Below are 16,095 nucleotides of genomic sequence, written 5' to 3'. Positions count from 1 at the left end.
AACCCTGAGCCCATTTCATCCCTGGTAAAACAGTCTGCTTACCAAGCTCAGACTTCCCAAGCACACACATTTTTCTAACAGCCTTGCTCAGTCACCACAGTGCTCCCAAATCATTCCAGCCCTGGCTTTTAGGCAACAAACATTGGGAAATAAAGCAGATGCAGAAGCAGGACCGTGCTTGCACAACCTCTGTGCTGCTGAGGCAGGAGAGTTACAGCTGCACAAGCCCCAATCTGAAAACCTTAAAGCACCAAGAAGTGTTTCCTTAGCTCAGTCTAAGGTTTTACCAGAGCTGAGGTGAATCCTTTAAGTCTTCATCCCATTATGGGCAGTGCCCTGGGCCTCAGTTTTCAAAGACAAAACCAATTTTTACCTCAAATGCTGCCACTATTGCCTTGGAACAGCAACCACTCCTTGAAAACCAGTTTGAGATGCTCTAGATAGAGGTTAATTCAAGTTGAACGATGTTCCTAAAGCACATTTCTGCTATAATACATACTGAGAACAAGGTGAGTTTTAGCAAACTTTTTCTTTACTAAAGTCTCTTGTTATAAATTACACAAATAACTTTATAAACAAATCCCCCCCCGCTTGCATTTTGTTTAAAGTAATAACTTTATATCATACAAATAAAGAAATTTCAAGTATGAAAAGTGCATTATTGCAATAATACCTCTTTGCAAGTCCAAAAATCTTGGTTTAGAATAAAACTGTAAAGTGTAAAAAAGGAGTGAAACAATCAGTGCCATCTATTCATTCAAGAAGTCCAACATCTTAAAAATGATGCTTAGTGTGTTGCAGAGGCAGATTTACATCTGAAAAGCAACATGTAATTGAAAAGAAGCTATGTGTGTTCATTGTTTTGCATTAATTCTCCTTCTGGTTTTTGTGTGGTTTTCTTTTTCCCTAGTTTTCTTCACCTTTCTTGGCAGGAATTCTCACTACAACCAGTGCTTGTCCTCGGCCATCAGCCATTCTGTGCTGCTGCCACCTGCATGGTGCCAAGATCTTCATCCTCCTCGTGCATCCTCTTCAAACTTCCTGCAGGAGGCAAGAGGGAACTTCAGCCATGGCACACCAGGATATTTAAACACTTCACACTTAAGTTTAAACTCAGTGTTTAAATATCCTTGCACAAAAGCCCTTCCCAAGAGCTTGGGGTTCTGCTGCTGAAGGTTTGAGAAATCCCCTCACGCCCACCCAGCAGGAGAAGCTTCTCACCTGTGCTGCCAGGTGGGACTGAGAGGGATCTCTCCAGCTGCAGAGGTGACATCATCTGGATGGTTAATTTTGCTAGATAGATGGCTTCATATTCCTGGAAAGATCCAAAAATGTGGATTGGAATTACTGTGGCATGAAGATTTGTAAGGAGGAGCAGGGCCAATTCAGGGAGCATCTCATATTCAGGCACAGATTTGGGAGGAGGAGAGTTCTTTGTTGCTTTGACATGAATGACAAAAACCATCAGGAAGTCAGAGGAAAAGTTCAAGGATGACTAAAGAAATGGCTTTAAGGACCAACCCACATTTCTTTTGCAGCTCCTTCAGCACCAACCAAAACATTTCAGAGCCTCTTAATCACTGCACAAACCAGGATTTTTATTTCTCCTCCATTCCTGGATGTGCTATGTCCAAAGCTTAACTCTAAGGAGCTGAGGTGCCCACTCATCTTCCTCCCAAGCTTTCCTCCAGCTCCTGACATTTCCTTGAAGCATATTTGTGTAAATATCTGTTTGGCAGGAAGATGATTCATTAAATGGCTTTTCAGTTATGATCAGGAATTTTAAAAAAAAAGTCACCTGAAGTTGATGGACAAATCCAGCATTAGGATTAATACAGAATCTTCTTTCTTGGACATAAGTAAATGCATCCCTTAAAAAGAAAACACTTCAGTGAAAAATACATAAAAGTCTCTGTGGTTTGAGCTTCCCTTCAGATTATCAGTTTTTCAGCACTACAGAACCTCTCAACCCTCCCCAGAACTGGTTTTTACTGAAATGGCTTGGCCAAAGCAGGAAGCAGCAGCTGTACAATTCTGTTTGCCCACCCCAGTGCTCAGCTCACTTTGCTGTCCAGCACAGGCTCAGAACAGCCCCTGGGGCTCTCCCAAGCTTTTACCCATGGATGGAGGCTGGTGCCCTCATTCCCTGAGCAGCAGGTGCCTGATTCTTTAAAAAAAGGGTGTAAACTCAACTTTTACAGTGAAGGAAAATGGAATAATCAGCTCCTGGTGAAGTCTCAGGTAAGGCACTGAGACTGAGTGAAAACACAACAGTTTCTGTTCCCTCCAAAATCATTATTCACTCACACCACCTGAATCAAAACCTGAATAGCTCTTCTTACCTGTACTTCACCCCAAATGTTTCCATTATGTATGCAATAACTAAGGCAGCACTGAAAAAAAAAAACAAAAACAAAAATTAGTAAAATATCTTTCAATTGCTTAAAAATATTAATATCAGGGTGGATAATTTCCTACCTTCTAGAAATCCCTGCATTCCCATGGACAAGAACTTTTCCTAAGAAGGAAAAAAAAACCCCAAATTAACCATATTTGTATAAACTGAATAAAATTCTTTGAAATGTGGTTTTCCCTTGTTATGGAGAACCAGGCAGCAGCAAGGCACACCCAAAAAACCCCAGGAGTTGTCTTCCTTCAGCCTGAATTTCTAAGTGCACTCCTCCTATGGGATACTGAAGTGGGATTGCTGCTCCTGTGAGGATTCTGAGTGACAGAATGGCCACAAGGCAGATTTCAGGTCCTGCACTTGAGAGGGGACAAGAAAACCTCATGCACAGAACTCAGCTGAGTTTCAAGTGAAAAAAACCCAAATCCCAGAGGCTGATTTTCCCGTCAGAGGCAAAAGGAAAGAACACTTTGCTCTGAATTTGTCTAAGAGTTCAAATCAAGCATAATAAACCCCCCAAATTTAAGAAAAGCTCTTATTTAAGAGCCTCTAATCCATACCCCTAAGTTAGTTTTATGAGGGGAAAGTTAATATAATTTTACCTCCACTTTGTAAACTTCCATCAATAAATTCTTTAGTCTGAAAAGAAAAAATAAAATCTGAAAGTTTGAGTCTTGTAAGTGCAAGTAGTAGTAACACCTAAATTTGGTATAATTCTTATATCAGTGAAAATAATGCACCTTTATGCAGACTTAAACCCCACTTCAACTGGACATTTGTATTTCTTTTGTACTTTAAACTATTCCTGAAATTGTCAGTGCAAAACCAGTGAAGGCACTTTTGGGTTTTTGGTGGAAGAAGGAACAAAATCCTTTTGTTCAGTTGCAAACTGGACTAAAATAAAAACCCACAGCTCAAAACTAGGGTATATGTTCCAACAATGGGCATTGATTAATTTGGAAGTTACTTTTTAATTCCTCTGCAGCAAATATGTTTTAAGACACTGAAAAACTTCACTATTATTTTGAATTTGATACAAGAAATGTAAATATTCTTGGCTCAAATAAAAGTTGCCCCCAGGTCAAGGGCCCCAGAATTCCCCCATGAGCAAATCTCTCTGTTTTGAGGCCAGTCTTTTTTAATTTTTATTTCTTTTTCTTTTGATACCATCACAAGAAGCAGCTCTTGCAACTCCACCTGTTTCCATAACTGTAAAAATGAGTTAATTACACTTATTAAAGTGTCGATAACAAAGTCAGGAGCTGGCAGCACTTCCAGGTGCCCGAGGCTGAGTATCCCAAATGTGAAACTGGCATTTGTTAGCTCAGAAAACTCCTGGGGATTTCCCTTCCCCACCCATCTACTCACCATAGGGAAAAATCGGATTATATTCTCCACTGGATTATCTGCAATATCCAAGACTAAATACCTGCAATGAAAATTTCCTGTGAGTTCACAGCCCCACAGAGCTGCTCCAACCCCTGCAGAGCAGGAGGAACCAGCACAACCCCCTGGCTTTAATTCCTGCTCTGAACTCCAGAAATTCCATCCAGAACCTTGTGAGGAAGGAGTGGGGGATCTCCTCCAACACCCCCTGACAGATTTCCCCTCTCAGAAATCACTGAGAACTGAAAACAGTTACTGCAAACTATGGATAATTCTAATCTGCAGACTCCTTCAGGATGAATAAAATTCATGGCTTGCATTTCAAGTCTTTCTGCACCTCAGCACATTTTTCAAATAATTCTGACAACGTGAAAATATTTGGAAAGAACACACACAAAGGAATCTTGGTCATTTCTCACCTAAATAACTGCTGGAAGTTTGGTTTAATAAAATTTGCTTCAATGTTCTGCCGTATGCATATTACATGGGTTATTCCATGTTTCTGCAGTATAGGTAGCTGTGGAGAAAGAAAAAATAACTTTAATTACAGATTCATCTATTAGACAGTAATAGATAAAGAAATATTATTATTAAGAATATAAAGACAAGCTGTAATAAATAGACTAGTAATATATATTACTATATCATATATAGAATATATATAAATAATATGTATAATATATATTACTATATCATATATATTATACTATTTTAATATATTCTATTTATAATAATATATTATTATATTATATTATTATAGATTCTATTTATAATTTCTATTACCATATTATATTACTATATTATACATATTATACTATTTATATATATTCTCTTTATAATAATATTTATTATTATACTATTTATATATATTCTATATATAAATAGAAATAAAAAGAAAAGCTGTACTTAGATACAAAATAAGGCTATACCAAGGAAAATCTGAGCTGGTTTTCTAGAATTCAGAGTGTAAAATTGTTGTTTTTGCAAAAGATAAAATGACAAAACAGGAAGGCATTCAATGAAGTTGTTTGTCTCTCCCCACCTTTCACTCTGCCTGAAATTTCAAGTCCCTACACGAGGGAGGAATTTGCAGCCAGCACTGGATTCTTGCTGGAACCAGACCATGAAAAGAAGATCATTTAAACCATGAGGTAAATTTGTAGAGCCAAGCTGTGCCTCAGCAGTGCTTGACTTTATTGTAATTTAATTTTCCTTGTTTTAATGTCTGTGTGTGAGTTCCCAGTTCTGACAGGTCTTCAGCAAAGGAAACAGGAATTGCTAAAGTCTCAAATAGCTTAAATTCTCTAAGAAAAATCATATTTAAGACTCAATTTTAATACCAATAGCTCAAACCATCCCACAAATGCACCACATATTCCTTCCACTTTGGCATTTTTCACATTCCAGTTCAGAACTGCAACCAAATTTACACCTCTATAGATACACAGAGCAGATCTCCACAGTAACAAATCAAATCACCACAGCAAAGCTTCCCTGTGAGAGAATATTCTGAAAATCATACCTTGCTTTTCATAGCTGAAGAATATGGGCCTAAAAATAACCCAGGTAAGATTTCCTAGGGGCAGGAGAAGAACAGACATTTAATATCAGCTCCAGATGATTTGAAATAACACATTCCACTCACCTCAGAACATGGACACAAATAATTTACATATTCCTGAAATGTGTAATCAATGTCATTTATAGCAGGACAAGCAAAAAAAAAAAAGGTTTGGCAGGATAAAAGAAACATGATCTTGGTGCTGGATATCTTGTTCTGGACCAGGAACAAAGTCCTTGATTTGAACTAAGTTCCAGCTTGATTCCTGCATCTCACCCAGCCCCAGATCAAGGGAAGGGAAATCTTAACTTGGTTCATTATCCTGTCCTGTAATTAATTCCAAATTGCTCTCATGAAAAGAAATAAACACATGGAAGTTCCTCAAGCATTGGCCTAGCAGTGGGAAAATATCAGTTTTTAACCATTTATCTCCCCACCAATGAAGACATGCAGGTGTGTAGATCTTGTCTTGTGCAAAAGTTGGATTGACACCATGGTAGGAAAATTTTAATTGTCCATCCCACTGGAGAACACTTCCAAGGCTAAGGTAGAAGGCAAACCTCTGATACACTTTTTGTAATCATCTAAAGACATTCAGAAAGACAAAAATGTAATATTTGGGGATTTCTGGTTTAGTACCTGCACCACAGAGATGCAAACACACCTGTATTCCAAGCTGGCAAATCCTCACCTTAATTAACTAATTAATTCTGTCTCCCATGGTGCTGCCTGACACTTTACAGGTAAGGACTGATTTTGATACCAGCTCTTTTTTCTCCTCACTAAATGCTCCATGGGTTTTGCCTCAAAACAGGAAATAAAAGTGTCCTACCTGCATCTCTCTCCTCATGGGATAGGTCCAATCCTAAAAAAAAAAAAAATTAAAATAATTACATATACAACAGAGAAAAACATTCAGGCAGAGGTGTGGGCATGCATTTTGTAGAAAATAATCACAAGTTCTGTACAAGCTCCCTGCTACCTTTCCACATGGATGCCAGCACCACCCAAGTGCAAGGAACACTATTTGGAAAGTTCATGTGAAGAAACCTCAAGTATTCTACAAAAAATCCTTAAGGCTGGAAAAGATCCTTATCAGCTTATCTACACCTCAGCTTTCTGCTGAGAAACTTCCCTCTGAAGTGAGGAGGGGAAGAAAGAGAAAGGAAAAAAGCTTTAGAACATTCTGTACTGGTCGGGGAAGCAAAGGAATTCCTCTGGCTGATGCATTCCTGCAGCCACTGAAACAACAGAAGATAACAAGCAGAGCAGGTGACTCCCTGAAAATCCACACTGCCTCACCTCATCCACTCTGAATATTCAGGATTCAGCTCCAGCAATTCCAGAAATTTGTGCTCTCCGTGACCACAGCAAGCCCTTAGTGAGTCTCCACCCCAGAGTAAACGGTGAGGAGTTTTATTTACTCCTCACACAGTAAATAAACCACTCCTGCCCAGGATCCTGCTGCTCATTTTCCCCCTCCCCAGAGCCCAGACTGGGAGGGCTCAGCTCCCATTCCCAGCTGACCAGAGCAAACACCAGCATCAACATTTCCATCCTCTGCTCCACTCTGCAGCTCTGCCACAGCTGAGCAGGAACTGCTCAGGCAGAGACTATTCCTGTCTTCCCTTCCCTACAACTCCCACTGGCCTCTATTAACAGGCTCTTACTCATTCCTTGACCCTCACACATGAAGGAGTTGGAGCTGAGATCCCAGTTACCATCTGGAGGTAAAAAAAAAAAAAAGGGAATAGTCAAACATATCCAACAGGCTGCATACATTTATTTACGTAACTCTGTTGTTTGAGTCACACACACAGACCAGGAGCTAAGAAAAAAACTTCCCCTATGGTCTGATGTCCTCAGAAGTATGGGGAAGTTAAACATCAAATATTCCAGCTGGGAAGTGACGTCTGGATTACAGCAGGGAGGATCCCCTAGATTGCAGCACTGTTCACCTGAGCACCTACACTTTAAATTCACATTAAACCTCTTTTCACCGACACAATACAAATCCTGTGCTTCCCTCAGACACCCCCACAGTGCACAGGGAGGATTTTCCAGCTCTTGGTCATGGAATTAAGAAGGATTTTAGTATCAGTAAAGTTATTCTGGAAAAGCAAGCAAACAAACATTAAGCCACTCCAGAAAATCCTTTGGATGTCACCTAAAGTGGCAGCACAAACAGGGAAATAAAATGCACTGAAATGGGCTTTGCTGAAGACACACAAGTAGCTAAATGACTTCTGCATGTTCCAGCTGGAATAATAAACTCCTGGAAGTAGGAAGGAGAAATGCTGTGACAGAAGGATGATATTTACAGAACTGTATCCTTTGAAGGGGACCTGAGAGGGTTCAGCACAAGCCTGCTGGCCTGCTCCGTACACAAAAGCATGGTTCACCCCTCAAAAGGCCAGAAAACCCCAGCTCTGTCCCAGTCTAAAACCAATAAACGCTGAAAAGCTTCAGTTGCACTCCAGGAATATACAAGCACTTTAGTAGGTTTATTACTCTGTTTGTGGAATTTAGAAATCTTAATCTGGAGCACAGTGAAAACACAAATTCATCACTATTTTGGCTTAACAACAAGAATATTGGAAATATTCTTTTCAAATGCATCAGAGGCAGGAAATTTTTAGCCCCAACAGCTGTAAACTGTGCAAAATAAATAGGTAAGAATTGAGCAATGCAAGTCCAAAGGGAACCAAATCCCAAGAGACAGCACAGATGTTCTGAACAAGAAAAAAAAAAAATCACTACAGGCCCCAGACATTGGTCTTTAGTGCCCTCCAAGAGGCAAAAAAAGATACAGCTTCCAATGGGATTTAGTCTGCAAAATAACTCTGAAAGACAATGTTTAAGGAAAACATTTAATCTGAGACAAGTGCACAAACTACTGAAAGAATGATTTTGGTGACTGCTGACAGCCCTTCAAGGCTTTCAAAACCAACAATGCCAGATTATTCAAATGTTATGCAAAGTTATGTAAAAAACCCAATCTATTAATGGAGACTGAAGCCAAGCACAGGTTCCATTCTAAGGAATTCATTCACCAGCCAGGTTTTCCACACTGTCTGAAGCACCAAGCAGACAAAAAACAACTGAAAGCTTCTCTTTTGATCAGATCAAATGCAAGAATTTTGCTAAGAAAACAAAGGGCGATGCCAGAGGTGGAGGGAAGAACAGCATTCCTTGCTGCCAGGGGTTTGGGAGGTTCTCCACAACAAGTGACAACTCACTGGAAGCCTCACTCATCAATACTTGCAAGACACCAGAGAGATGGAGTGGAAAAAAAGAATCCCTAGAATTTCAAAGTTTTAAAAACGAGCCACTCCCCTCTGCCAGATCTCCTCAAACATGCAGGAGAAGGGGGAATAAAGCACATTCCAAAGCCCTCCCTTCCCCATCCAATCTCCAGCTGAAATAAATGGAAGCTATGAATTAACAGGTAAACTTTGTCCACACTACAAAGAGCCTCTTGGTATCCAATATATGCCAAAGGTTTGGGTTATTTTGTCCATATTTTGTCACAACCTGTTCCTTCTTAGAACAGTTTAATGGCAAAAAGTGAAGTGGAGGGGTTTTTTTGTAACAGTGCCCTTGGCTAGGACTTAATCTAAAACATTTCTATTATTATTTTTAAATGAGTTTACCAGCCCTGGCATTGAGGTTCTGTACCAAAGCAAAGAGGGTGTTTTTTAAACACAACAGGCAACCTGCATCTGCCTCTGCAGAAGGAATGCATGAAATGGATGCACGTGACAGAGCTTAACTGGTCCCTCACTGACAGCTGAAGCCTGCAGACCCATCTGATCTCCACACATAAAAGGTGCAGCTTTTGTCAAAGCTCAGCTCGGGCTGAAAAGCAAGCCCAGTTGGGATGGTTCAGCTCCTGCTGCCTTGGAATTAGCAGAGCCTGCAAACCACAGGCTGGCCCAGGTGAAGGGAGAAGCTCTCAGAAACGCTGCAAAAACCACCAGGAAAAGAAATGCAATCGTTAGTTAGAGGAGATGGGCTCAGGAAGTCTCTTCTCGATTTTCACTGCTGCTTTTCACCTGCTCAGCATCACCCACCCCCTGCAATGACTCCTCCTGCTTCCCAGATCATCCCTTTGGAAATCCTTTGGAAATCCTCCCTGACCTCTCCAGGTGTCCAAGCCTTTCCCAACTCCCAGGCAGTTTTTGCGTTGTTGATTTTCCTCTCCCCATCACAACCCATCCCAGCAGGGCTCCTGCACGATGGACTGTGCACCTCAGAACCCCAGGGCAGTGAGAATCCTGCCTGAAGCGGTTTCCCTGTAACACTCCAAGCTGCTACAAGGTTCTCCCCGAGTTGTGAAGCCGAGCAGCAGAAACTGTTACAGCAGCACCGGGGGCTCTCCCTGCTGCAGCTCCTGCATCGGCTCTGAACTCCTGGCTTTCCTCTAACCCTGCACAGGAAATTCAAATTACAGCCCGTGTTAGGGAGGGCAGGACTGCAGCAGCAGCATCCCCCTGCCCGGGCCGCAGCGTGGATCGGGGCTGGATAAAAGAAACATCCTGATCCCACAACAATGACCTCGACACAAAGGCGTCCACTCCCAGGCAGCTTTAAGAGTCACTCACACACTCACAAATGAGATCACACCTTGGGTTCGAAAGCTTTTTACACGTTATTTTACACAGCCTAACACAGCAATGGTAACATCCCTCTTTGCCAAATACTTGCACAAAAATCTAAATCAGTATTTGTAAAATGGAACAACTGCAGAAGAAATCTCGAAATAATAAAGCAGAGCACAATCACTTCCCATTTTTTTAATAAGAAAAGAGACAAACTAAATGAGGTACTGGAAGAACATTCAAGGGAAATATTTGAGTATCACTGAAACCTGTCACATCTATCACCGTGAAACGTGGTACTTAAGAGCCTCAAAATTAGCTACAAACAGGAATGAAGTGAAAGGTTGTGTCTTCAGTTTCAGTCATGCTTTGTGTCCTTGGACAGTTCTATTGAAAACGTGGGGGTTTTATACACATAGAATTATTTCAGTTGGAAGGAACCTACAACATTTAGTGCAACTACCTGACCAGTGCAGGCTCAATTATATATATATATATATATTTTTTTTTTCCCCAGGTAGAAATCCTGGTGCAAATCTGTAAAATACACAAAATTAAACCAAATCCTTTAATTCCCTGAAGATGTGAGCATGGCACTGCCATGAGAAGAGCTCGAGGAATTTTTGGACAGTGCTGCTATCCCAAAAGTGGCTGAGGGCTGGAGGAAGGGGCAGCAGAAAGGGGGAGGTGACACTGCCACCCTTGCACAGCTGCTCCAGCCCAAGGCCACCACGCTCAGCAGGGATGGAAGCAGATTTACTGGGAATTCTGTGTGTTTGTCAGGAGCACCCAGACAGTGGGAAGGCTCCACCAGAGACATTTTTGCTATTGAAAATACAAAGGAATACAGAAGCAGGAAGGTGGAAAAGAGGAATAAAAGCAGGTGGGAATGACAGAGAACATGGAGGAGGGAATGAAGGAGAACAGAGAAAGAAATGTTATTTTAGCAGAGAGAAACACAAGCCACAGAAAAGGATAAAAGGTGAAACTAAAGGAAAAGTAGGAACAAAAAATTCCTTTTTGTCCCATTCCCTAACACTGGTCCTAAAGGCACCTCATTAAACACCATCAGCAGCACTGCTAAAAACTTCTCTCATACATTTCTTTTCCAACAAAACTGGAAATGAAGCAGTGGAGGCAGAATCCTTCAGCTGACAGGAAGCACAAAGCCAAGTGCCTGGAGTGCCACACTCACACAGATGATCAGAATTGTTCATAATGCTGCAGGAATGGCCTTTTTCATGACCCTCCTTTTTAAATTCATGACTTGGGCTATGCTGAGACAATCCTCATTTAGCTAAAACAGCCCAAACATGCCTTAACTCCCCAGTTCTACTAAGTGCTCCACTGTGTGGATCCCACCAGCCTCCCCTGGATGGGAGGCACAAATTAATAAATTAATCAGGACTGAGAGTGCTCAGCTCCAGCTGCCACAGAGCACTGATTTATGCAAAGCAGTCTGATAGTATCCCACTGAGCTGTGATCAAAATCTGTCACCTGATTTACATCTCCCAGCACAACACAGCATTTGTTCTCCATTTTTTGGGCTCTATTATGTGGGCAGGTAAAATAATTCTAATGACACAGGCTTCCTACTTATTTTAAAGAGTCTGCAGAGGAGGGGAAAAGCTGTGTTTTAAGGGGTTTATTTGTGTTGCCTATCAAAAGTGAGAGTTAAAAAAGTTTAATAGATTTGTTCCACCTTTAGATGGGCTGCATCACTTCATAGCTAAAAAAAGCAGTCAGAAATACATTAGCATTTCAGACTAAATATAGCTGTCAAAAATGTAAATTTCTTTTTTAGAAAAACCCCATGTGCTAAAAAGAACTCAGCCTTTATGCATAATAAAAAGGCAAATATGTCTGCTTAGTCAATAGGCTGCTAATTTAATTACAAAACCCATGGAGAGTCCTTAAAAAAAAAAAAAAAAAAACAATCTAAGTACATCATGAATACTTGGTTGGCTCAGCCTGATTGCAGGCAAATATGTTTTAACAAAGAAATAAACTGGTAATTGTTGCTGTGTTCTCATTATATATATATATAATATATCCTAGTCTTTTTTTTGTTTAAAATTTAATGGGAAAATAATTTCTATTAAATTCCTTCAATTATTGCAGTCCTTATTGACCTTCTTTCCAGAAGTACTAATAAGCCAACATGTACTAATTGTTATTAACCTGACCCTTTTTAATGGATTTTTAGCCATATTTTTTCCTCCCAGTATAAACATGTAACACAGAACTCCTAAAATTTAAGAAAGTTTGAGACCTGACCTCGGAAAGTGTGCTGATTTTAGAAAAATAAGAATAAAAATCTAAGCTTAGAAATGGTTCCACATCACATATAATCACTATTACTCATAAAACTGAGATATTCCCCACCACCAGACTGCAAAAGAACACACAGTTCACAGGCATTCTCAGAAAAGCTTTGCCAGAATGATGAGTTCCAGGTTTTCTGGCGTTTCCCAAGCTCCCAGAAGCATCAAGAGCCAAGAGGTTTAGAAATCCAGCAATCCCAACCACCACACTATGGATTAGGGACAGGGCAAACAACATCCAGGCTGGAAAAGTGACCCATTTATCAGAGCCCATCCCTGCAGCCTGCCCCAGTCAGGCCAGGCTGCTCTCTCCCCTCAACACTCCTCCTTGTGCCAGGGAGGAATGGGATGCTGTGCAGCCAACCTGGTTTGGCTTTGTTTTTAATTATTATCATGATTATTAAAGCTGTGGCATGGTTCCAAGTGTCAGCTCGGAGAAGGGAGCTGGGGGTGGCACTTGGAGCGAGTTAAAGTGACAAAGCTGCACTTTTGGGCAGCAGGAAGCCAGCCAGGGATTCCCCAAGCTCTCCCTCCTCCCCTCCCCAGTATCTTGAAAGCAAACCTGCCAAGCCAGCATTGAACCATCCAGCACCAACTTCCCAAACTATTAGGGACTGCTGCTCAGCAAAGAGCCTCCTCGCTGCAGTGCACAAGAGCATCTTCTGCTTTCCAGGAAAAACTGCATTTTGTGGGCAGGATGATTTTAGTTTCCTCAGTTTGCTTTTCCAAAGCACTGTCTTAAGGACTGGGCTTAAGTCCCCCTCACTTTGCTTTTAACAAGTTACCTCCACAAGAACTCTGACACTCACCACTGGCTTTCACTTTCCTGCTTCCCCCACATACTCCAACTATTTATTATCTTCCATCAGAGCTCAGAATTTGTTGACATGATCCTGCATTTAGATCAAGTCAGACACAAATGCAGCATACTGAAAAGAAATTCTTACCTTTTTAGAACCAGTTCTTGAAAATCCCCACTATGTGAAGTTCTAACACACTACAAATTATATTATTTACAGACAGCCCATGAAAAAAGACAAAAGTAAAAGCTACTCTGAAAGACACTGTATTACAATCTCAGTTTTCATCAGTTGAGAGTTGTTAGACTGGCACTGAGCTCTGGTTTCATTTTTATTTTAACCCTGCATTCCTCTTTAGCCATTTTAGATGAAAAGCCACCCGGGCTGATTTCGTTAACAAAACTGTGGATAACACGATTTCTCCAGAAAGAAAAGATATTTAAAAGCAAACAAATTATAAACCTCACAGGGTGGCAGATGATTTGTGTTGAGATACAAAGTGATTACAACTTTGTGAGAACAACTAAATGACTTGTAACACCTCCAGAGCTCTGAAGTGATGGGGAGTATCAAATCCTGACAACAAAAAGAGTCACTCCCATATTTCAGGTAATTTACCACCTTAACAGCATTGAGCAACGCTGTCCAAACAGAAATAAATGCTGATGTTTAGAAATACATGACAATCGACAGACGTCTGGAGAGCTCAGACACTCTCGGCTTCCCTCACGCAGGCTGTGACATTTCGCATTAAATATCCGAGGCCACCGAAGGGGACACTCGGGGACGTTTGTGACACACAGAAACAAATCGGCGGCGGGGAGTTCAGCCAAGTTCAGAAATCGGACACCGCGCAGCGCACATGGCCACCTGTCCTCGGCCGCACAGAGCTCCCGGCTCCGGGGCTGCGCAAACACCGCCCCGATGGGCTCGGGCAGAGCAGAAAAGGGGCGCAAAAAGGAGCGGGGGCAGCTGCGGGTGGGCAAAAGCCGAAGGAGATGAAGCAGAGGGACTCAGTTCCCTGAGCGTGAGGGTGACGAGACTGCCCAGAGAAGCTGCGGCTGCCCCACTCCTGGAAGCGCTCAAGGCCATGCTGGACAGGGCACGGAGCAACCTGGATAGTGAGAGGCTTCCAGGCCGGAGCACCGTGCAGCGGAGATGCCGGAGGGCGACGGAGGGAGCAGAGCCCGGCAGCGACCAGGGCAGGAGGGACGCGGTCGGGGGTCGCAGGGCGGGACACGGACCCGCGGCCTGCGACGGAGCCCTCAGGGAATGCCGCGGGCCGGGGCGCGGGAGGCACCGCGGGGCCGTGAGGGGAAGCCCCGGCGGGGCCGCGGGCCGGGCGTGTGCGGGGGGCCGGGACCGGAGCTCCCGCTCACCTCAGAGTCCTCTTTGGCCTGCGGCAGCGCGGGGAAGGCCGGTTTGGCGAGCTCCATGGCCGGGCGCTGTCCGGGCGGGGCAGGACCCGGGGCAGGGCGGCTATTTGGGCAGCGGGGCCGCGGGCTCCGGCTCGGGAGCTGCAGGAGATGGAGGCGGCGGAGGAGGAGGCGGCGGCGGCGCGCTCAGCCGCTCGCGCCCGGCCGCCATGCTGCTGCTGCTGCTGCTGCCGCCTCTTCTTCCCTCCTCCTCCTCCTCCTCTTCCCACCTCTTCCTCCGCCCCCTCCTCTTCCTCCTCCTCCTCCCGGCCTCCCGCCCGCCCCCGGGCCCCGCTCCCCCGGCCCCCGCCCCGCTCCGCCCCGCTCCGCCCTCAGCGCTCCGCCCTCCCCTCACGGGCAGCTGCTGCCGCGGTTGGTTTAGTGAACCTGCTCGCCAGCCCTAAATTCGGGGTGATTCACCCCAAAGTTTCAGTAATGGGCGCTTTGCCTGTTAGCGGTGGCCAGGGCCCGCTCGGAGCGCCTCACGCCGTGGCTCGGCCATTAACGCCGTGCCCGACACTGCCGAGGGCTCCTTCTCCTCGCACGCCCGCTCCCATCTTGGCTCCATCGCCCTCACGTTTTAGCTGGCAGCGCCAGGAGGGTCATCTCTGGATGGCCCAGGGAGTTTGGAGTCCCCATTCCTGGAAGTGTTCGAGGAACGCCTCAGTGGCCTCGGTGCTCTGGGCTGGGGATCGGTCACAGATGGGACTGGATGATCCCAGAGGTCTTTCCCTACCTGAATGACTCTGGGATCTCCAGTCTGCTCCTCTTCGTGTGAATGATGTCCTCAGACACCTCAGTGTTGGGACAAGAACCTGTTTTTCTGCTCTTTGAGGTCCTGTGTTCTAAACTCCAGGAGAGCTGGAGAGGGACTTGGACAAGGCATGGAGGGACAGGACCCAGGGAATGGCTCCCACTGCCAGAGGGCAGGGATGGGTGGGGGATTGGGAAGGAATTCCTGGCTGTGAGGGTGGGCAGGCCCTGGCACAGGGTGCCCGGAGCAGCTGTGGCTGCCCCTGGATCCCTGGCAGTGCCCAAGGCCAGGCTGGATGGGACTTGGAGCCACCTGGGATGGTGGGAGGTGTCCCTGGGTCATGGCAGGGGGTGGAATGGGATGGTCATTAAGCTCCCTTCCAACCCAAACCATTTTATTAATCTATGAGATTTCACTTTAAGCTGCAGTTTTTCACTCGTTTGCTTTTCGGTGAACCAAAATTCTCCACTGTGTCAGTGGAATTTCTGAGGGAAGCTTAGTCAAAGTAAGCAAACTCAATGGGTTGGTTGCTTAAATAAAACTGGAAGTGTCCTTTTGGAAATACCAGAATTTTAGAATCTCAATTTTTATTTCTAGTGCACCTTTCTGCTCTTTTTACTAAATAAAACTTTGATAAACCTTCAACAATCATATTTCAGCAACCATTCCCTCAGCCAGAGGCTCAGCTTGCTGTTTACACCACTGTTCTGCTCAGAAATGGACTTTGATTTCATGTTCTCATTGTTCCAGGCACATGGGCTGTACGAGCTGCACTCAAAAGGGTGCTAAAACTAAACCTGAGATTTGCATCTTTACACTCCTGACACAGCCACAACAGGAGAAAGG

At 43.8% G+C, this 16,095-nt stretch overlaps 1 protein-coding gene across 4 annotated transcripts; it reads right to left on the bottom strand.

Moving 5' to 3' along the window:
- Positions 1 to 510: 510 nt before the first annotated feature.
- On the bottom strand, positions 511 to 15,308 carry STYX (serine/threonine/tyrosine interacting protein). Of its 4 annotated transcripts, none has more exons than XM_064422855.1 (11): positions 15,232 to 15,308; positions 6,187 to 6,219; positions 5,316 to 5,369; positions 4,213 to 4,310; positions 3,776 to 3,836; positions 3,010 to 3,046; positions 2,479 to 2,518; positions 2,343 to 2,393; positions 1,799 to 1,871; positions 1,222 to 1,315; positions 511 to 1,041 (listed from the first exon to the last, which is right to left on the bottom strand). In XM_064422855.1, exons 2-11 carry the CDS (start codon positions 6,202 to 6,204, stop codon positions 968 to 970), a joined length of 600 nt encoding a protein of 199 aa, XP_064278925.1. In that variant the 5' UTR covers positions 6,205 to 6,219; positions 15,232 to 15,308; the 3' UTR covers positions 511 to 967. The 4 variants fall into 4 exon arrangements, with proteins under 4 accessions (XP_064278925.1, XP_064278923.1, XP_064278924.1 ...); XM_064422853.1 differs by lacking the exon at positions 15,232 to 15,308 and adding an exon at positions 14,460 to 14,750; XM_064422854.1 differs by lacking the exon at positions 15,232 to 15,308 and adding an exon at positions 6,657 to 8,072.
- Positions 15,309 to 16,095: the final 787 nt, after the last annotated feature.

This window comes from Passer domesticus, chromosome 6, assembly GCF_036417665.1.
Source record: "Passer domesticus isolate bPasDom1 chromosome 6, bPasDom1.hap1, whole genome shotgun sequence".
Lineage (NCBI taxonomy): Eukaryota > Metazoa > Chordata > Aves > Passeriformes > Passeridae > Passer > Passer domesticus.
The sequence above is the reverse complement of the archived record's forward strand: the minus strand, read 5'-3'. Positions and strand labels throughout refer to the sequence as shown.